Here is a 22,535-nt window from a genome sequence, read left to right as displayed (position 1 = left end):
GCTGCTTCGTTACACCGAGGATATCCACTTCTCTATTTCTCATCTTGGCAGTTCTTGATTGGAATTCGGGAATATTTCTTTCGTATTCTTTGGTGAAGGAGCTTCGGAAAACCGTGTTTAATAACTCGGTTTTAGTGGCACTGTCATCAGTAACTTCACCGTTGTTATCGCGCAGTGAAGGTTTTTATTGCGGCTTGCCACTGGTGTGCTTTATGTATGACCAGAATCTCTCTGGGTTTTCTGCCAGATTTCGAGAGAGAATTTAGTTGTGAAAATTTTTAAAAGCATCTCGCATTGAAGTACGCGCTTTATTTCTAACTTCAAAACTTTACCAGTCTTGGGGATTTTGCGTTCTTTTAAATTTGGCATGCTTTTTTTCGTTGCTTCTGCAACAGCGATCTGACCCGTTTTGTGCGCGATGGGGTTCAGTACAATCACTTATTAATTTATGTGATTGAGATTATATATAATCTCAATTTCTATCGATACTATCTCTTTGAAATCATTCTGTAACTTTTCTACGCTTACGTGATCAGATCGGAAGGAGAGAAGACTGTTTCTCAACAAGGCGTTAAGAGCATTTTGTCAGCTTTTTTAAATGGATATACTTTGCGTTTCTTTTTGATGGTTGTAGGTGCTACGGAATTCAGCCTAGCAGCAACTGCCTTGTGGTCGCTAATTCCTGTATTTGCCACGATACTCACTATTTGTCCAGGATTATTTGTTGCTAAGAGGTTAAGTGTGCTTTCGCAACCATTTACGCTTCATTGGGCACATGAACTAATTGTTCAAAATATTCTGAGAAAGCATTCAGTACAATTTAGGATGACGTTTTATGCCTGCCGCCGGCATTAAAAGTATAATTTTTCTATCATATCGAGGGTAGATTAAAGTCACCACCGACTATAATTGTATGGGTGGGGTACCTATCTTCAGCAACTATATCTTCTGAGTCGGGGGTCGGTAAAACGATCCACCTAACAGTTTAGTCCGATTGTCAGGTATAACCTCACTATTTCGTAGGAACTACTTCAATTTCACTACAAAGCAAGCTACCTCTGACAGCAATAAATATTCCAACTTATTTAATATATCCTTTCTAAACACTGTTAGAGCGTTTGAAAAAATTTCGGCTGAACTTATTTTCGGCCTTAGCCAGCTTTCTATATCTGTAACTATTTGAGCTTCAGTGCTTTCTATTAGTGCTTTGAGCTCTGGTTCTTCCCGAACACAGCTACAACAATTTACAACTGCAATACCGACAGTTTCTACAACTACTTTACTGTGTTTTACATGCCCCCTTTTAGACGGATGCTCTTTCTGTGGTTCCCTGAGACCATCTAACCTAAAAAACCTCTCAGTCCGTTCCACACAGCCTACGGTCTATCCGTGTAGCCGCAGGTGTCAACACGTCGCGGCAGTACCATCGATTAACAGTTCGTCCCTGTGGCACGAATTCACAATGAAATAATCCTTCAAAGAAAACTATTAGTATGACTGACCTGACCAGCGTTTTTTTTTTTTTTTTGCCTTTGAGAAAGTTTCCCGACGCACTGTGTAGACAGGGCCTTAGTCTCAACATCAGACTGAGACTCACGTCTCAGCACCAGTTACGATGCACTTAAGGAACATCCCGTTCTCATTTGCGCGAGCCAAAGGCTCTTCACAGATTGCGAAGGGAAGGTCTTTTGTCTTGACTCATTAACCTTGGGACCGACCTGGCGGCAACGATGCATTTCAAGATGCTGTGTCAGGATTTCATGACATGATCTAACTGAAATGTTACATTCTTCTGCAATCTCTCGGTCAGTCGGTCTTCTATCGGTTCGCACACACAATTTTCGTTGACATTCCTGACATGAGCTGCTTCGGCCGAGTTCAAAGGGCGTCCTGAGTGACGTCATCCTTAACTTCCGTCCAGCCATTTTTAAACCGTAACACCGAGTACGGATGAAGCACTCATCACCATAGGCTTCCTGCATTATTTGTTGTGTGTCTGAAGGTTTCCTTTAGTTTAACGTAAAATTTAATGCAGGGGCGTTGTTCCTCTAACTATGCCATCTCGAAATTCGCTAACTGTGTAACATAACGTTCTACTCAATGCAGCATTGAACGGCGGCTAACTGACGTATAACAATGAAACTTCTGGCAGTTACACAGTAAACGGGCGTGCGCAGGGATGCCAAACGCATTTCGCTCCGACACACTTGACGCTAAAATACGAATGTTCCGGAATTTGAGGATTTCTCTTATACTGTATTGCATCGGTGTAGATTGTGTGTGGGAAATTTGGTAGACTACGTTACCGACCTGTAAACTATTACTTCGGATGGGTTTCTGAGTCCAAGATTCCTACTGGCATGACCGAGTATCGGAAATGTGTGACAGAATTATCAAATATTGTTCTTCTGAATAACTCTTGAGCATCTAAATTAACAACCAGTTTGCATAGTTAACAGGCCTTGAGCTTAGTATTTTATTTGAAAATAATTTGAGTACTATCTGTAAACATACTGACAAATTGGCATATACAGTAGCACTACAGTGTAATTGTGTGTTGATGGCTTCTTGTGCTATATTTCAACGATGTTTCAACAATTTTTCTTTCACAGTGCGTTCGGTGGTTTGAAAGTTTCTTTCTATTCTGCTTAATTCATTTAAAAATAAAGGTGTGATGCTAAGCGCTAACGTGCTGCTATGTTCATGTATTCAATGGTATTGATACACTGGGTGATCAAAAAGTCAGTATAAATTTGAAAACTTAATAAACCACAGAATAATGTAGATAGATACAAATCGACACACATGCTTTGAATGACATGGGGTTTTATTAGAACAAAAAAAAAATTTCACAAAATGTCCGACATATGGCGCTGGACAGCAAAACGGCGGTGACTGCGCATGACAATCGTGTATAAAAAGGATCTGTAATGAGAGAGAGAATCAGATGCGCCAGCAGTCGCAGCATGTTGACGTTACCTGAAAAGGCGCTTTTAGTGAATCTATATTTTTAGAATGGGGAATGACCTAGTTCAGCGTTACGATCCTATCGCCATAGGAAGGGGATTCGAACGGGTAAAGGTCCGTTGACAAATGCAGCTGTGGCGAGAATGAATTCGAAGTTCGAAGCCACGGGTTGTTTAGACGATAGACCCCGTAGTGGCCGACCGAGCACAAGGCGTAATGCTGCTGAGACAGTTCAGGAAGAAATGGAGACTGTAGCGGGTTCGTCTATGCACGGGGAGTCAGCGCTCGAACAGTCTTACGTCGCACCGGCATTCCATACACTGTCTGGTTGACACTTAGGCGTACCCTCCGATGCTATCCGTACAAAATCCATCGGCATCATGAACTGTTACCTGGAGATTTAGCGAAGCGGAGGGCATTTGCGGTGTGGGTGTTTCAAAAGATGGTGGAAGATGACGATTGGTTGAGTAACGTGTTGTGGACCGACGAAGCTCATTTCACGCTCCGATGGTCTGTCAACGCCCACAACTGCAGAATTTGGGCTACCGAAAATCCTAGAACTGTCGTGGAAACTGCACTGCACGACGAGAAAGTCACGGTAGGGTTGGATTTACCACATCTACCATTATCGGGCCTTTTTTCTTCGAGGAAGTACGTGATGCTGGTTTTGTAACTGCTACCGTGACGGGTGAGAGGTACGCCGATGTGTTACAGAATCGCATCATCCCCAGCCTGGCTGATAAACACCTGCTGGAACGTACGATGTTTATGCAGGATGGCGCTCCACCCCATATTGCTAGACGCGTGAAAGATCTATTGCGCGCATCGTTTGGTGGTGATCGTGTGCTCAGCCGCCACTTTCGTCATGCTTGGCCTCCTACGTCCCCAGACCTCAGTCCGTGCGATTATTGGCTTTGGAGTTACCTGAAGTTGCAAGTGTATCGTGATCGACTGACATCTGTAGGGATGCTGAAAGACAACATCCGACGCGAATGCCTCACCCTAACTCCGAACATGCTTTACAGTGCTGTTCACAACATTATTCCCCTACTACAGCTATTGTTGAGGAATGATGGTGGACATATTGAGCATCATCTTTGCTTTGTCTTACTTTGTTACGCTAATTGCTGTTTTGATCAGATGAAGGGCCATCTACCGGAAATTTTTTGAATTTTTGTATTTTTTGGTTCTAATAAAACCCCATGTCTTTCCAAGCATGTGTGTCAATTTGTACCCTCTATCTACATTATTCCGTGATTTATACAGTTTTCAAATTTATACTGACTTTTTTAATCACCCGGTACTACAGCATTTACAGCACATTTTATCTTATTAAGAATGTTCTGACCAAGTGGACGATAATAGTTTGAGCAGGAAGAGAATAGAAGCTTTCGAAATGTGGTGCTACAGAAGAATGCTGAAGATTAGATGGGTAGATCACGTAACTAATGAGGAGGTATTGAATAGACTTGGAGAGAAGAGAAATTTGTGGCACAACTTGACGAGAAGAAGGGATCGGTTGGTAGGACATGTTCTGAGGCATCAAGGGATCACAAATTTAGCACTGGAGGGCAGCGTGGAGGGTAAAAATCGTAGAGGGAGACCAAGAAATGAATACACTAAGCCGATTCGGAAGGATGTAGGTTGCAGTAGGTACTGGGAGATGAGGAAACTTGCACAGGATAGGGTAGCATGGAGAGCTGCATCAAACCAGTCTCAGGACTGAAGACCACAACAACATAAATATATATTTCTGTTAAAGTTCAGTGTCAACTTTTTTCCTTTCATTCATTAATAATTAATTATAAAGAATGTTTTAGCCGATTAGGTTGACGCTGCAAGTCTCAACTGTAAATTCAATATGGTGCACCATTTCGATTCTGCAGTATTCGAAATCGACAGACTTGCTTCCGAAGGTATTACGTACGCCGTCACATGGTCAAGTGCTTTAGCCAAGTACGGGGGCAATAAACAGTGACCGCAGACTACATATGAGGATTGGAGACAGATGGCAGTGGATACCTTTATCTCACGGAGCTCGAAGATGACGTCTTGATTGATGTCGCGTAACCAGCGCAGGGCTCGCTCCGCCGCGGCTTCGTCCCCGACAGCCAACAGGTAGTAGGGCGACTCCGGCATCCAGACGAAGCACGCCACGAACAAGAGGGGCGTCGCCAGCCCGATGGCTGCCAGCGTCGTGTACGACACGAACGGCCCGGCGCAGTAGTCGATCATGAAGCCCACTGTTATAGACGTCTGCATCAGTGAACCTAAGGCCCCTCTGACGTCTGCCTGTCAACACAAGTTTCAGTTGCTGTACAGATTTCACTCATGCCTACTAGTAACAGTCCGCATAGATTTACTAATAATGCCACATACCAAACAATATACACTACTGGCCATTAAAATTGCTACACCACGAAGATGACGTGCTGCAGACGCGAAATTTAACCGACAGGAAGAAGATGCGGTGATATGCAAATGATTAGCTTTTCAGAGCATTCACACGAGGTTGGCGCCGGCGGCGACACCTACAACGTGCTGAGATGAGGAAAGTTTCCAACCGACTTCTCATACACAAACGCGGTTGACCGGCGATGCCTGGTGAAACGTTGTTGTGATGCCTTTTCTAAGGAGAAGAAATGCGTACCATCACGTCGGATTGTAGTCTATCGCGATTGCAGTTTATAGTATCGCGACATTGCTGCTAGCGCTGGCCGAGCTCCAATAACTGCTAGGAGAATATGGAATCTGTGGGTTCAGGAGGGTAATACGGAACGCCGTTCTGGATCCCAACGGCCTAGTGTCACTAGCAGTCGAGATGACAGGCATCTTATCCGCGTGGCTGTAACGGATAGTGCAGCCACGTCTCGATTCCTGAGTCAACAGATTGGGACGTTTGCAAGACAACCATCTGCACGAACAGTTCGACGTTTGCAGCAGCATGGACAATCAGCTCTGAGACCGTGGCTGCGGTTACCCTTGACGCTGCATCACAGACAGGAGCGCCTGCGATGGTGTACACACCATCCAAGCTCTGAGCCAATGCCCAGGCGTATCAAGGCCGTTATAACGGCCAGAGGTGGTTGTTCTGGGTACTGATTTCTCACGATATATGCACCTAAATTGCGTGAAAATGTAATCGTATGTCAGTTCTAGTATAACATATTTGTCTAATGAATATCTGTTTATCATCTGCATTTCTTATTGGTGTAGCAATTTTAATGGCCAGTAGTGTAAGTTTAGTATTAAACTCTCAAACATTCTTTGAAAGTAGTTTTAGCAACATTTTAATACAGCATTTACATTGAGCTCTGGATGGGAGAGTGTAATGTGACTGGAAACTATTTGTTCCTATCGTTGTCACAGCGTGATCGAAAAAGTGCTGGTGTGGAAATAGAACGCACAAGTAATAATATTATGGCTGTCTGGTGTATACCATTTGCAGCGAGAGCAACGGACGCCTTCCACATCCCAGTATCAACTGTCACATCTCTTAGGTGACATGTTTCTGAAGGTAGCCGCAACCCTGTTCTCAGTTATTCGCCATACAGCTAGTTACTGGAATACTCCTTCCTCCCTCACGACTACTGCCTACAACTGGAGTGTTCGCTTGAGTTTGCATCTGATGTGGCTGCAACAGGCATCCTAGCGACGTGCTGCAACTTTTTTTTCTGGCTCTTCGTGTCTTACCTCAAATTTATTTAGCTAGTCGCCGAATAAGCTTAGTCAACTCTCCCCTCTACGCCCCTTTTCTACACCACCCCTCCCACAAGAAGTCCAAATTATGCCACCTCTAGTTGTGCTTAAAGCACAAATTCTTGAGTCCTTTAAGTGTTCTTTCTGTCCACTACTACAGATCTTGTGTACCCCCTGGAAAGTCTCGGATGAAATTAGGTGCTTCCTTTTGAACTCCACTGCAGTTGCCCACATTAAGCCAGAATTTATAGAATCTACCAGTCTCAAAACAGTCTGCTAGAGCATTTACATTTGTCACCCACGACACTAAACCGATGTAGGGGTACTAATATTAACAAATATTTTAAATTTAACTTTGAAGTAAGTCTAAAAGCCAACGGAAGTACACAGTGTGTGTACCAGTACGAAATTTACCGTTTCCTCTGTTACAGGTAATAGCTAAATAATTCCAAAAGAAAAAATCCTTGCTTAAAAGCTTAAAACAAATTGTAATGTGTCTGATCGTGCATTTTAACAAAATTATCTATAGACACTACCGATCAGATATATGATTATATACGCTGCGGGCCTGGCCGAAAAGGAAAGAAATACTAGATTCTCTATTAGCAAAATTCGTTCAGTTAAAGTTTCAGTTTAACTACTATATACATACAAAAAGTATCAATGCAAAATAGGTAGAGTAACTAATAAAACGAAAAAAAGTAATCTTAACGATATAAGAGTTGGGTTGTTGGGGGCGGGGGGGGGGGGGGAGGTAGACCAGAGAGCGAGGTCAGATTAGAGATTAGGGAAGGATGTCGGCCGTGCCCTTTCAAGGGAAACATCCCGACCTTTGCATGGAGCGATTCAGGGAAATCACGGAAAACCTAAATCAGGAAAGCCCGACGCGCGATTGAACCGGCGTCCGCCCGAATACGAGTACAGTGTGCTAGCCACTGCGCCACCTCGCTCGGTAACGATATAAGAAATCCGTGAGTTTCCAATCTGGTCCTTCCATTGGAGACGCCATGATCTTCAGCCTGGTTTGCTAGCCAGAGCACGTCACTTTACACTGAGATAGGTGGCAACCTGATCGCATCTACTATGTACTAAATACAGAGGAAACACTGGATGACCGGTTGATCAGGACGTTGTCCTGCTAGTACTACAGAAGTGTTTTCCAAACTGAGATGGTTAAATTTGTTTGAATTGAAGGACTCTTCTGCACCGGGTGCTGAATCTTAGTACCTGTCTTAAGACCAGCGAAGCGATCGCACCCCAAACGTTTGGGGGCATCTTCCAATAACCCACTACTTTGCAATGCAACATGCAGCTAATCCTTCAATACTTAGATATTTGGCTTCCATTACATCTTTCGAACTATTTACATTAGTTGTCCCTCGGATTTTGAATCGCAAAGTCATCAACAAGCACATCTCTATTCCAGGTCAACAAATTAACGATCACAATGTTTCAAGTGTGGCGAGAGGCATCCCTCCCACACATGTCTTACAGTCAATCTGGTATGATCGAAAAAGTCTGCAATAAAATATAATCTTTGAGAGGAAGTATAAAAACTGTTATTGTTGATCATTTTCTTTTGGCTGTAGCCACAGTCACGTAAATTTTTTGAATGATGCCGCCGTTTGATTATAACAATTTTTATTTTATTGTTATACGATCCAGATATCGGCCATAGCCATTTTCCAGTATAAAAACTGCTTTTAACACACAAGTTTTTGTACTTGAAAATGGTTCAAGGTCAAAATCTGGATCGTGGAACGATACAATAAAAATTCACTGTAGTCAACATAATCATCTGTAGAGACTTCAGCAATTGTATACGAGTAGATATTTAACATAATTCTTATTTACAGTTCCGTTAATTCGATTACGTGTGAATCACTCGACCATTTTCAGACCTACAAGTAAAATTAAATATGTGCACAAGAATTGTACATAAATGTAGAATTTACCCAAGTAACTGCATCAGTAACCCATCTTGTCCACACAGAACAATGTATCAGAGCACTGTATTTTGAAACTGTGGTCAATGTTTTCGGTTTTAATTGCATAGATGATGGAGGTAGGGGGAAGGGGAAAATGGAGTGAAGCTGATTGAGGTAGGGAAAAGGAACCAGGGAGATAATCTCATTTTGTTCATTGCATTTGTTCGGAACGGACGTCCCATGACACCCACTTAAGTTTTGTTGATCCATTCACTCAGTTTTTTTTTTATTACAGAGGGCAGCTAACCCTCTGACAGAAAACGCTAAGCTACCATGCTGGCATGATTTGGCTATCCGTGCAAGACTCGTGGCCACACCCAAACCTGCGTATGTCTTCAACCATACGTGCTTGAAAGCACAACATCTGATCTGTATGGAAATACACATAATGGATGTGCGAGTACGGATCGTAGACGTATGGTTTCATGTCCATTATAATTATCCGGGCTGTTATGCCGTGGTCGGTTGATGAATTCTGAGGTGATTCCCAACGTTTCGTCTCCGACTGCGGGAGACATCTTCAAGGGGGTCCGTAGCTTGATGGAAGGTCCAACACACACACTGGCTCGCTACTGACTGCCGCTAAATTCCGTGTCCGCGCGCCCCCGCGCCGCGGCGTGACGCACACGGACCGTTATTTGCACCGGGATTCGAACCACCACCCACAACAGAAGCGGGGTGTTATCAAGACGTTAGCGGACAGAGCTAGAAATATTTGTGAACCTGAGTTGCTCGACGCTGAGATGGAACATCTCCACAATGCACTAATGAAGAACGGATATTCGTCCGCCGAAGTAAAACGTGCGTTGAGGCAGCTACGCAGAAATCATACTGACGTACAGGCTACTGCAAAATCTAAGGTTTTCCTGCCGTTTGTTAAAAATGTAACGGAAAGAATAGGGAGGATCTTGACGAAGCGGAATATTACCGTAATTTACAAGCCCACCAGGAAGATACAGGAATACCTTAGGCCTGCCAAGGACGCTCGCAAACCATTGGAAAAACCTGGAGTGTATAGGATCCCATGCAGCTGTGGTGATGTTTATGTGGGTACCACCAAAAGAACTGCTTCTAAACGTTTGGAAGAGCACAAGGGAAATTGTAGAAGAGGAGAAACGGAACGATCAGCTGTTGCGGAGCATGCTTTCCAGCCAGGGAACCACAATATTCGTTTCGAGGAGACGCAAATACTAGCGGCCACGAGCGGATACTACGAAAGGCTCTACAGGGAGGCAATCGAAATCGCTTAACACCCAAATAATTTCAACCGAAAGGAGGAGGGCGTCAAATTAAACGGTATATGGGTGCCAGTGTTAAAGATGTGTACCACTCGTCCACTACTGGGTGATGGCAACGGCGATCGACGGCACGGACAGCGGCCAATTGCACTGACGTTTTCAAAACACGTGACGTCACGCGGGGGCGCGCGGACACGGAATTTAGCGGCAGTCAGTAGCGAGCCAGTGTGTGTGTTGGACCTTTCATCAAGCTACGGACCCCCTTGATGTCTCCCGCAGTCGGAGACGAAACGTTGGGAATCACCTCAGAATTCATCAACCGACCACGGCATAACAGCCCGGTTAATTATAATGGACATGATATTTCCGGCCGTGAGAGTTTACATTTTAGTATCAGACGTATGGTCGACGACATGTAGAAGCTTCGGTCTGGCAGTGAGTCTTGCATGGATAGCCAAATGGTAAGGCGACTGCTCACGATAGGCGGGAAATGCTGGTTCGAGTCCCAGTCCAGCACAGATTGTCATTCCATTCTACAACTGATGGTAGTCATTATTCGCAATTGTGAATTCTACTGATGTGTTTCGTAATGGCTGTGGTCACCGCAGTGCATCGTCATCAGAAAAACGCAGTCTCTGCAATATCGTAAAACCGCCAAAGTCAATAATGTAAATAACCGTCACTTAAAATACCAGAATGGATGCATAGAACTGTAAAAGGGTGATAAAATAGTAGATTTCAAAGTTGGAAATAAAGTAGCGAAAACAGAATAAGTATCTGAATACATTCACAGTAACAATATTTGCTACTCACTATACAGCGGAGATGCTGAGTTGCGGAGAGGCACAACAAAAACACTGTCGGCCAACAAAGCCTTTGTCAGAGAAAGGAAACACACACATCTCTATGATATTTAAACTGTAGGCCTAGAACAATTAATATATACATGTTGAAAGACAAAAATTGTGAAATTACAGAAGTGGAATTGTGTAGAGGACATAGCACTGCATGAAGTATAATTAAATATGATGAATTACAAAAATGAACACATTGAAGGTACAAAGCCATAAGAAACGTAAAATGAAGTATGAAAGTTCAACTATGTGAAGCAACTGAAGTTATAGGGAACAGGGTGTGAGTTATGGTTAACTGTGTTTTCTCCTACTTGGTGGCGCTGTAAGGTGCGCAGTTTGGGTATGTACAGAGGCCAATCTTCATGCTGGCCTGCAGCGAGGACAGTGTGTGAGCTGATGCGCTGCCTTCGTCTCCTCTCGGTGATTGCGGCTGTTGATCACACGTCTGCTTCGGTGAGGTGGACGGTTGGAAGAGGCTTTCAAAGTTTCTAAAAAATGCACTGTTAATAAACTCGTTCAGTTGATTTATCGTGTTGCCAGGCTTTTGCAGATGGAGTGTAGCAAATCTCAATTTCTGCCAATATTGTCAGCAGGTATCCCTTAGGTTCATTGTGCAGCGCTTCCAAATGCGTATTAACAGTTCCAACAGCATGCTACGATGTTAAAAGCTGCTCACCAAACGCTACTTTATTACTATGAAATGAGGCTTGCTCAGTGAAGTGTATCAAAGTGCCTGCCTCTTGTTAAACTCATGACATCCGTACCATTCCCTCCATGGTCCTCCTATACTCTCCCAATCAGCTTCACTCAAATTCTCACCGCCTCCCCCCTACCATAACTGCAACATCTACTTGTACGTATCTAAAACGTTGACCTCAGTTGTAAAATACAGTACTCTGATATGTTGTTCTGAGTATACAGGACAGGTATCTGATGCACTTAGGTAAATTCTACATTTACGTGCAGTTATTTTCTTTTCTGCTGTTGTAAAATGTTAGATGGTGCATATTTAATTTTACTTTGTTTTACATCTGAAGATGATACAGAGTGATCGAAACATGTAACCGAATTAAAGTGTGCAACCGAGACGGAATAACAATTTAGAATTATCTTAAATGTCTAACATAAAAATTATAGTCAAATGGTGGCAGCATCATTAAAAAATTTCATCTTGGGTATTAATAAACCGCTTCAGCTGTATTTAGTCGTTTATTTTTTATCTCTACCGGTTTCATGGCACTAAAAGCCACATCATCTGGTGAACGTATAACTACAGCATTAGAGATAAAAGTTTTAGTTACATGTTCACCTGAATATGGGGCTTCTAGTGCCATGAAACCGGTAACCGTCTAAAAATAAATGATTAAATACAGCTGAATTTATTCTATCGCAACTATCGAGGTTCACGGCGTTCGGTCGCAGGGCGCATTCTTCGCTGCCTCGGCCGCGCGGTGTATTTGGTTTTGGGGCCTCTGGTGAGGTGCGTCGGCATCTCAATCAGCTGCGCCTCTGTCGTCGCACGGCTTCTGCCGCTCCCCGTCTGCTTTCAGCGACGGTGCCGTCCGGTCAGCGCCCTGGGGACCCATCTACTGGCTCGCCTCATCCCCAGGTGTTACCGACGATGCCTTCCATTTTGCCCCATGGCGGCGCGCCGCTGCCGCCTCCGCCGCCGCCTGTCCTCCAGCTGGCGCCGCCCGCATTCGACGCTTCGCTGCAGCCGCCACGCGCCTCCCTGGGTCACGTGCCGCCGATCGCTTCCCGTGACCCGCTGTCATCCGCCATGGAACTCTTGCCCGCTCCGGACCACATGACGTCATCGCGCGTCGGATACCCCGACGCAATGGAGGTCGACCCTTCGGCCCCTCCTGTCTTTACGGGCGCATACACCGCATGTTGACGTGCACCCTCGACTAGGTTTTCAGGCGTTTCCTAGCTCCCCTCGGACCGAATGGCCGGGTGCGGGTGGCACAGCCTCGCCTGTTAGGCTCCCCACCTCATCGCATACGTCAACATAGGGTCCTCCCCACGGCGGGCGGAAGCCTTATAACACGACCGTTCGCCGATTTGCGGGGGAGGAATGTGGTGTCACCGCCAGACACCACACTTGCTAGGTGGTAATTTTAAATCGGCCGCGGTCCATTAGTACATGTCGGACCCGCGTGTCGCCACTGTGTGATCGCAGACCGAGCGCCACCACAAGGCAGGTCTCGAGATACGGACTAGCACTCGCCCCAGTTGTACGGACGACTTTGCTAGCGACTACATGGACGAAGCATTGCTCATTAGCCGAGCCAATAGTTAGAATAGCCTTCAGCTAAGTCAATGGCTACGACCTAGCAAGGTGCCATTATTAACATTGCATGTATCTAAAGAGTCTCACTTGTATCGCCACAATCTCCAGATGTACCACAAGGATGGATTAAAGTTAAGTATTCTAGAAGCTACGTACTTTTCTTTATAGAATTCATTACGTATCCTGTTTCAGACCTCACGCACCCTGCTTTGGCTTAGCGCGTGCCTTTCGGCTTCCTCTCATTGTGTCTAGGCTGTCTTGTCTAGACACAACAGAATTGTTTTATTAACACCCAAGACGATTAGCCGTAGTTGTGGTAGACCTACCTACAAGATGTCTGCAAAAAATTGTTCGACTTATTTCGTTGTAGGCCAGTATTAAGAATAAGATATCCTTAAGGCCATGTAACTGTTGGAGTGCTATAAGAAGAGAGCAGCACAGCTACACCAAGAAATGGATGGGTGAGGGGAAGCGTGTCACTACATAGCATGCAGACATGGGTCAGTGTAGTGTCCAACATAGGCCAGCATAAAATCATGGACTCCCTCTGAATTGAGTAGGATGATGAATGCTACAAAGCAGTGGTCTCCTTGATGCCTCGAAGGCTGTTAGAGGGAGAGAAAGCACGCCATTCGCCAATTTCAGCTGAGAGATTGCCTGTCGCAGAAGCTTTCGTTGGTCAGGTCCCGTATCTCAGACAAGAAGGTATTTAAGTCGCTTCAATAGTTCGGCGATAAACTGTCTCCTTCTGGATCCCTGTGACTCAAGATTCTCACTGATAATGAACATTGAGTCGTGACGGTAGTATTAGGTAATAATAGCGGGCAGACTGCTAGCTCACAATGTCCAAGAGAAAGGTCGTGGTCTTATTGACAAAACAGAGGGCTCTGGCAATAGTCATCATTTATACCGGCAAGGCAACAGCTCATGTCCCGTTTTTCAGGTATCCGCAGAGCCATCGATATAAATAATTTCAGCCTCTTGGGACTTACGGATAACAGATGTACCGATGGATAATGAGATGGTTGGTTTGTTGTTTGGGGAAGGAGACCAGACAGGGTGGTCATCTGTCTCATCGGATTAGGGAAGGAAGTCGGCCGTGCCCTTTCAGAGGAACCATCCCGGCATTTGCCTGGAGTGATTTAGGGAAATCACGGAAAACCTAAATCAGGATGGCCGGACGCGGGATTGAACCGTCGTCCTCCCGAATGCGAGTCCAGTGTCTAACCACTGCGCCACCTCGCTCGGTAGGGATATGAGAGAAGTAACTTTTAGGGCCGAAGGAGGTATGTAGTCTAACCTGCGCTAGGGAGAAGTGCATGATATGATTCATTTGATGCAGTAAAATGGGAGAAAGATCTGCACCTAGTATTTAAAGTTGTATTCTAATTTGGAAACTTCCTATAGGCGAGCGTCAGGGTTATGGGGGGGGGAGGGGGAATCAAACGCCTGGGAGGGGAAGAATGGGAGTTCAGGAGGTTTGAGAATGGCGGACAGTAGATGCAAACTTGCGTAGTAGCTGATGACACTAATGTAGCAACGACACGATTCCAGACTCCATTGGAGGACTGTCTTCTGGACTTGTTCAGTAAGCTGCGGTGGTAAGCCATACTCAAGATGGTGAACTGGTTATAGCAGACAATGTTGAGGGTGATGCTAAGCCATATACGAGGCATCAACAGCTCAGTCATGATAAACCAGAGCCCTATTGAAACAGAGAGGAGCAATCCTATCCCCAGGAGGTATCACTGGGAAACATGAATTCATTGAGTTTCAGTATACAACTTTATACGAGCTGACAGATGTTTGGCAGAACTTCGAGGTGCTGGGCTCCTAGGAATAATTTCAGTTGTTTGCTTGGTTTAAAAGGGGGGGGGGGGGAGGGACCAAACTACTAGGTCATTGGTCCCTTGTTCCTACTAAAACAATGCCACAAGTGTGAGAATAAAACAGACGAAACATACGACACAAAACGGAAACAAAGGAAAACCACAAGAACGAAGGAAAACCAACGAACACTAAAAAAACAAAAGAGGACAAGAAAACAACAGACTGGAAACAGTAGAAAAACAAGAAAGCTGATTATAGCGGCTGGCCCACCACGAGAACCACGAGAATAAAAAGGAGAAGCCAGCCATGCTCCAACACATTAAAACCTCCACCCCAAAAGCACTAGGGTGGATGACACAGAGGGACGAAGGACATGTACTACAACTTAGACTAAATGATAAAACCCACCCACACAAATAAAAAAAACGATCAGTCAATGAGGCGTTGTCAGATAACTGGAGATGTCGTCGATGGGCAGTCAAAGTGGCACAGTGCACCAGAACATGGGCCACCGTCAACCCGGCGCCACACCAACACTGAGCAGTTCTTCACGGCCCACAAGGTAACCGTGGGTCGCTCAAGCGTGGCCAATGCAGAGTCAGCAGAGGAAAACTGATTCCCTGCGAGAGGCCTGCATGGAAGACTTCCACACATTCGTAGTCTCCTTAATGACATGCAGTTCGTTGTGCGAACTGTTATGCCATTCCGTCTCGCAAAGCCGAGAAACCTTGCGGCATAAGCCAGAACACAGGTCAGGTTCAGAGATGCCCATCTCCAGAAGCGGTTTCTGCGTATCCTGTTTGGCCAGCCCGTCGGCGAGTTCGTTGCCTGGGATTCCGACGTGACCTGGGTTCCACACAAAGACCACTGATCGACCAGACCATTCCATGGCATAGAGGGACTCCTGGATGGTCGCTATCAAAGGATGACGAGGGTAGCACTGGTCGAGAGCTTGTAAGCTGCTCATGGAGTCCGTAAACAGAAGAAACGACTCACCAGGGCATGAACGGATGTGCTCCAGAGTATCAGCCATCGAGCCATCAGTGTAGACCACTTCGTGGCCTCAGTACTTGTCTACAATTGAGAGAGTGGCAGCAGATAGCTGCAGGGTTAACGGAGTCCTTAGGACCATGCGAAAGGTTTAGGCAAAGCTGCGACCTATGTGTACACCATGGAGGTTTACGTGAATGGACCTCAAGTATATCTGGTAAAGGCAAGGACTCCAGTTCAGAAAGAATGGATTGGACATGAACTGGGCCGCCAATGCGGGAGATGAACTGCTGTGGTTGGGAAAAGGAGACGGTGATTCAGATTTGCAGGAGAACTAAGAACATGTACTATGTAACTGACCAGCAGCTGTGCATGTCTAACCTGCAATGGACGCACTCCAACTTCTACAAGGACGCTGGTCACCGGACTCTTCCTAAAAGCTCCTGTCCCTAGGCGAACGCCACAGTGGTGCACTGGGCCGAGGAAACGCAATGCTGAGGACTCCACCGAACCATAAACCAGACTGAGGAAAGGCAGGATTGAACAAAGGCTCTGTAGAACTGCATCAGCTTAGAGCGAACTGCAACTCAGTGTTGTCAGTCAGTGGAGGGAATCAAGGTGCTGACAGCACTTCCGCTTAAACTGACGAAGGTGAGGAAGCCAAGTCAATCGGAGTGAGTGGATCGTCATTAAGGTGAAGTTCTGGTTCTGGATGAACGGTACGACGCCGACAAATGCGTGAGGCACGTCTTTAAGGCCGAAAACTGGAAGCCATGGGTTAGGGCCCATGGCTGCGCCTTGTGGATGGCTCCCTCGAGGCGCCACTCAGCAACGCCAGTACTGGTGGAGCAGGACGAAATGCCGAAGTCGTCTGCACACAGAGAAGGCGAGACTGACGGCCCTACAGTTACTGCTAGACCGTTAACGGCCACTAAAAATAGAGACGCTCAATACAGAGCCCTGCGGGACTCCTTTCTCCTGGATATGGGGGAACGATGGGAGGCACCAACTTTGACACGGAAGTACAAAGCGACAGGAAATTCTGAATGAAAATCGGGAGTGGGCCTTCGAAACCCCACTCGTAGAATGTGGCAAGGATGTGATGTCGCCAGGTCGTGTCATACGCTTTTCGTAAATCAAAGAAGACGGCAACCAGGTGTTGGCGTCTGGGAAAGGCTTTTCGGATGGCAGACTCCAGGGACACGAGATTGTCAGTGGTAGAGCGACCTGGCGGAAGCCGTCCTGACGTAGATCCAGTAGGCTACGTGACTCCAAGACCCAATCCAACTGCTGACACCATACATTCCAGCAGCTTAAAAATAACGTTGGTGAGGCTGATGGGGCAATAGCTATACACATGAAGTGGGTTTTTACTGGGTTTGAGCACTGGAATGTTGGTGCTCTCCAACCATTCCGATGGAAAGACGCCATCGCACCAGATCCGGCTGAAGATGACGAGAAGATGTCACTTTCAGATGAGAGATGTTAAATCATCTGGCTGTGGATGTGATCAGGCCCAGGAGCTGTGTTGGGGCAATGTGCAAGGGCACTAAGGAGCTCTCACTCTGTAAATGGGGCGTTCTAGTGTTCACTGTGGCATGTAGTGAACGAGAGGAGTTTCTCTTCCATCCCCCATTTGATAGTGCGAAAGGCTCGAGCATAGTGCTCAGCCAAGTACTCGGCAATCGCGTTTGCGTCGTTAGATAACACCAGGAACACCTGTTGGGGTCTGGCACTCGAAATCACGATTGATCTTTGTCCAGACTCGGGAAGGTGACGTATGGCACCCAATGGTCGAGACATATCTCTCCCAACACTCCTGCTTCCATTGTTTGGTAAGTTTGAGAACGCGAGCACAGAGCCGTTTGAAGGCCATGAGGAGCTTCAGGGAATGGTGCCTCTTATGCCGCTGTAGAGCTCGCCGACGCTCCTTAATTGCTTCAGCGACTACCAAGGGATTGCCTTTCGATGGCGGCACGCTAAAGAGCGACGGATAGCGTTTTCTGCCACAGACACGATTGTTTTAGTCAACTGCTCAACCATCACATCTATGTTCCCATGTGAAGGAGATTCAACGGTGAGAGCAGAGGTGAAAGTTCTCCAGTCCGCATTGTTTAAAGCCCATCTGGGCAGGCGTCCGTGCGCCTGATGCTAGGGCAGTGACAGGAAGATGGGGAGGTGGTCACTACCACACAGGTCGTGATGTGCTCTCCAGTGGATTGATGGGAGAAGCCCTAAGCTGCAAATTGATAAATAAATGCTGAGCGACTAACTCGAGCCACAATGAAATGTATGGCGGCCCCAGTATTTAAGAGGCAGAGGTCTAATTGAGACAGTAAAGTTTCGACATCTCTGCCTCTGCCAGTAGGCACGGATCCATTCCACAAGGGGTTATGGGTGTTAGAATCTCCCAAAAGCAGCAAAGCTTTAAGGAGTTGATTAATCAGTGCAATTAATACATTCAGGTATACTACACCACCTGGATGAAGAGATACATGGCAGAGAGTTATTTCCTGCGTCCAATTTCCAGAGGTGTTTGGAGGGGCAAAGGTTCACTACAGACTGAGTTTAAGACATTGATGCGAACTCCACCTGACATTCTATTACAATCTCTGTGGTTCCTGTAGTACCCCCTATAGCCACATAGGGGTAGGGGGTCCGCATTGCCAGGAACCAGGTTTCCTGGAGGGCAATGCAGGAAGCAGGTGTAAAGCTTAACAGCTGCCGTAGCTCAGCCAGGCGGTGGAAAAACCCGCCGCAGTTCCACTGGACGATGACATCGTGAGACTGGAAAGGCACGGAACATTTGATGAGGCAGTTTACACCTCAGGGGCACCTGCTGTCACCGACTTTTTGCCTGAGCTATCTGTATTCATTCTGTCTGAGGGTCCAGGGAGATCTATGTCCTCAGTGGACGCCAGAATCTCCACCTCATCCGCAGACACAGAGCTTGGAGGTAGCAGTGGTGTGAGTGCCACCGCAATTCCTTTGGTCTTGGGGACCTTCTTTTTGGATTTTTCTCGCTGTGCCTTGAGTTTCCCTGGCTGGGAGTACTTCACTGATTCAGTCTCTAGGATGAAGGATGAGTGTGAAGCCCTGTGACCTACTTCTGGGCTCTTCAGCCACTGGTGGTTGTCGTCTTTACCACTAGAAGAAACCTGGGAAGGGAGTGACCCAAGGGACCCCTTACTAGCGAGAGCAGCCTAAGAAGTTGTACACTTCTCCAGCATAGAATGGGGGACGGATGTCCTCATTGGGGGGGGGGGGTGTCTCCTGAAGTTGGTGATGCAGGAGCAACAGGGAGGTAAGTGCCCCCACCAACAAGGGGGCAGGTGTCGTCTTCTGGCTCCTAGAGGGGGCTGGGGTTGGCGGCGCTGATGGGGCTAGAACTGTTGTAGCAGTGGCATAAGATGATATGCATAGAGGATGTAGATGTTTTCAAATGTCCACATAGCCTCAGTGTAGGTCAGTCGGTCCAGGTTGTTCTATTCCATGAGTTTCCTTTCTTTCTGGAGAATCCTGCAGTCTGGCGACCAAGGCGAATGGTGCTCTCCACAGTTGGCAGATGGGAGGTGGGGCACATGCGTATTGTGATGTGATGGACGTCCACAATCTCGACATGTGACATGAAGTACAGCAGGAAGACATGGCTAAGCTTCCAGCACTTAAATCACCGAATTGGGGGAGGGATTCTGGGTTTTACATCACAGCAGTAGAGCATCACTCTGACCTTATCGGGTAATGTATCACCCTTGTAGGCCAAGATGAAGGCACCGGTGGCAACCTGATTATCCCTTGGACCCCAGTGGACACTCCAAACGAAATGTACACGTCGTAATTCTAAGTTGGCACACAGCTCGTCATCGGGCTGCAGATGAAGGTCCCCGTTAAATATGATACCCTGCACCATATTTAACCTCTTATGGGGCGTGATGGTTACAGAAACATCCCCCAGCTTGTCACAAGCGAGCAACGCCTGCGACAGGGCAGAGGATGCTGTTTTGATCAAGACTGACCCAGATTTCATTTTGGACAAGCCCCTCCACCTCCCAAACTTGTCCTCTAAATGCTCAACAAAAAACAGCCTTCATCATCATGAAAGATTCCCCATCAGTTCTAGAACATACAAGATACCAAGGTGAATAAGATCTGCTGCCGCCTTTAGCCTGACGTTCCTCCCATGGTGTGGCATGGGAGGGGAACAATTTGAGGTCTTACTTCTGTGCACTGAATTGAGTCCATGAATGCTTAGAGACTGAAGGTGTTTGACCAACAGCAAGAGATGATGTACTACACTTCAACGCACGTCCTCTACCCTGATGCCACCCACTCTGACCAGGGGCCCTCCCCACAGGCGCCACCCAGCCACAGCAAAGGCCACATGGCAGGATGGCCATTGCCAGGAGTCCCTATGTCCCAGGGAGATGGGCATCTACCCCTTGGCGTATGTGGGGAGTTAAAGGCGCAGGTACCAGCAGAGGAATCTTTGTGTGGACAGGGGGCTACAACCAAAATGGTACATGGCGGCCCCACCACAACAGACTGGCTACTGTGCTGGGTATCAAGTGCAACCAAGTAAACAAGTCCATTATCGTCAGCGTAGAGAACGATACTGCACAGTTGATGGAAAAATACGCACCTAGGAGGGTGACCTCGCCCAACAGTCCGAGAAAGAGCAGAAGTGCAGATCCACGTTGATGAAGGACATGGACACGATGCACCATGTAAGGCATCCTTACCCAGTTGGCTCGCTCTTTGGGAAAATTTTGAAAAATGGAGGTCAAACCCTACAGGGGACCATCACAAAGGCCGAAATGTGAGAGACTCCTTTTGGTCGCCTCTTACGAGTGGCAGGAATACCTCGGACCTATTCTAACCTTCGGACTCGCAGAGAGGGTAATTTAAATCTCAGGTGGATTACAGTATGATGACAAAAATTGCATTACAGTTACTCTGGTAGAAGGAAATGATGCCTGCCATATGGCCCCCTTTGAGTTGACACTCAGCGAGCACTCCACCGAATTCTTTGAACATGCAGACCTTTTTAGTCAATAAGCCATTTCCTACCAACACTCATAGTACCCGCTGAGGATGTCGCTTCCTGCCATCCCCCTGAGAAATATCTTTCACAAAGGGAGTTAGGAAATACGAACATGTGTAAGTCGCTCCAGTATGAAATCTGTAGGATATGTCCAGATCACCACGATTTATCTCCATTAAGGGAAGGTTGGCTCATTACCTCCAGTCTGGAGCATAGTCCCTCTTCCCTGGAAACCGGGAAAATTCAGCTGGCTTTCACGATAACGACCAGCATTAAGTGACTGGTGCATCCAGGAATGCGTGCTGCAGGGGGCTCTCGAGAATAAGCTTACGTAAGACCTAGTTGACAGCTAGCAATAGAGGTACCTGTGCAATCTCCGCGGAGTAGATGGGCAGCACGGCGTAGACGAGCCCGACGCCGATGCCGGAGAAGAAGCGCACGGCGCACAGCCAGAGCGGCTGCTGCCGGACGAAGAGCAGCGCCACCCAGGAGGCGGCGAGCGGCAGCGCCGACAGCAGAGCCGCGGTGCGGCGGCCCGCGCGGTCCGCCGCCCAGCCGCCCAGCCAGGGGCCCAGCGCCGCCCCCAGCGACGGCAGAGACCCCACCCACGAGGCCTGCGCGCTGCCCAGACCCGGCAGCAGCGGTAGCGCCGGCGACGACCACGCCATCACCGCGCCCGCAGACACCGTCGCCAGGTTCACTGAGAGACAAACACTGTTACAAAAGTCCTCTTCAGTCCATTTGCCAACAACGTCTCTTGGTGATGGTATCACATAGTTCGTCACTTTAGATACAATATCCCAGTCCGAAATGTTTATGCTTGATTGGCTGGTTGAGTGGGGATGGGGGAAGGGACCAAAGAGCGAGGTCATCGGTCCCGCGATCTAAGGTGACAGAAACTAAGGGAGGAAGAAAGCAAACAGCGCAGTTCAGTCGCTGGGAAAGGAAAATAAGCGAACAAAGAGGCAAAAAGAAGTAACGTCGGAGTGGTAGGAAGAGTAAAAAACAGGAGGGAGAGATGGGGAAGGACGAGAGCAGGAGGCGCCCCAAAGGCATTTAACATGATGGCACACTAGCAACGCCGCTGATGCAGGCACCAGACCATGATCGTGACGGTGGTGATAGCACAAGGGGAAGAAGACACGAAAAGGATTAACAGAACAGCACAAAAGACCAGACAAAACGTAGGAGAAAGTGAGAAAAACCTGGTCAGCATGGAGGCAAGGCCAAAGGCCTCTCAAACCAAGAATGCTGAGTCCTCCAATTCCAGAATGTAATTCAGGTACTTAAATCTGGGAGGACAAACTACTTACATGAAGAAAACTGAGGACAGGCAACCATGCAAGAGTTGTCCACTAACACGTGGACAAGGAAGGTGGTAGGGCATATTTAGTGTGAAGGGCCAAAAGGTAAGGGCAGTCCAGCAACCTATGTATCACTGTGGGTGCCTCTGGAACTACAAATGGGAGGGGGAGGACTGCTCATTAGGGATTAAAATGTCATGGGTCAACCTACTATGGCTAATACAAACATGACAGCATTATAGATTCCCACTGGGAGGGGGGTGGGGAAGGGGAGGTGGAGGGAGGGGGGGAGGGAGGGGGGGAGAGAGGGAGAGAGAGAGAGAGAGAGAGA

The 22,535-nt window shown here is 47.1% G+C and overlaps 1 protein-coding gene across 1 annotated transcript in view; it reads right to left on the bottom strand.

Moving 5' to 3' along the window:
* LOC124789232 (sugar transporter ERD6-like 4) overlaps positions 1–21,568 on the bottom strand; it is a 30,054-nt gene extending 8,486 nt beyond the window's left edge. The window contains exons 1-2 of the mRNA XM_047256526.1: positions 21,266–21,568; positions 4,990–5,259 (exon numbers count right to left, since the gene is read on the bottom strand). Of these exons, the coding sequence (XP_047112482.1) occupies positions 4,990–5,259; positions 21,266–21,568 (573 nt within the window). The remainder of the gene's footprint in view (positions 1–4,989; positions 5,260–21,265) is intronic.
* Positions 21,569–22,535: the final 967 nt, after the last annotated feature.

The sequence above is a fragment of the Schistocerca piceifrons genome, chromosome 3 (genome assembly GCF_021461385.2).
Source record: "Schistocerca piceifrons isolate TAMUIC-IGC-003096 chromosome 3, iqSchPice1.1, whole genome shotgun sequence".
NCBI lineage: Eukaryota > Metazoa > Arthropoda > Insecta > Orthoptera > Acrididae > Schistocerca > Schistocerca piceifrons.
Note: the sequence above shows the minus strand (reverse complement) of the source record. Positions and strands in the feature narration are given on the sequence as shown.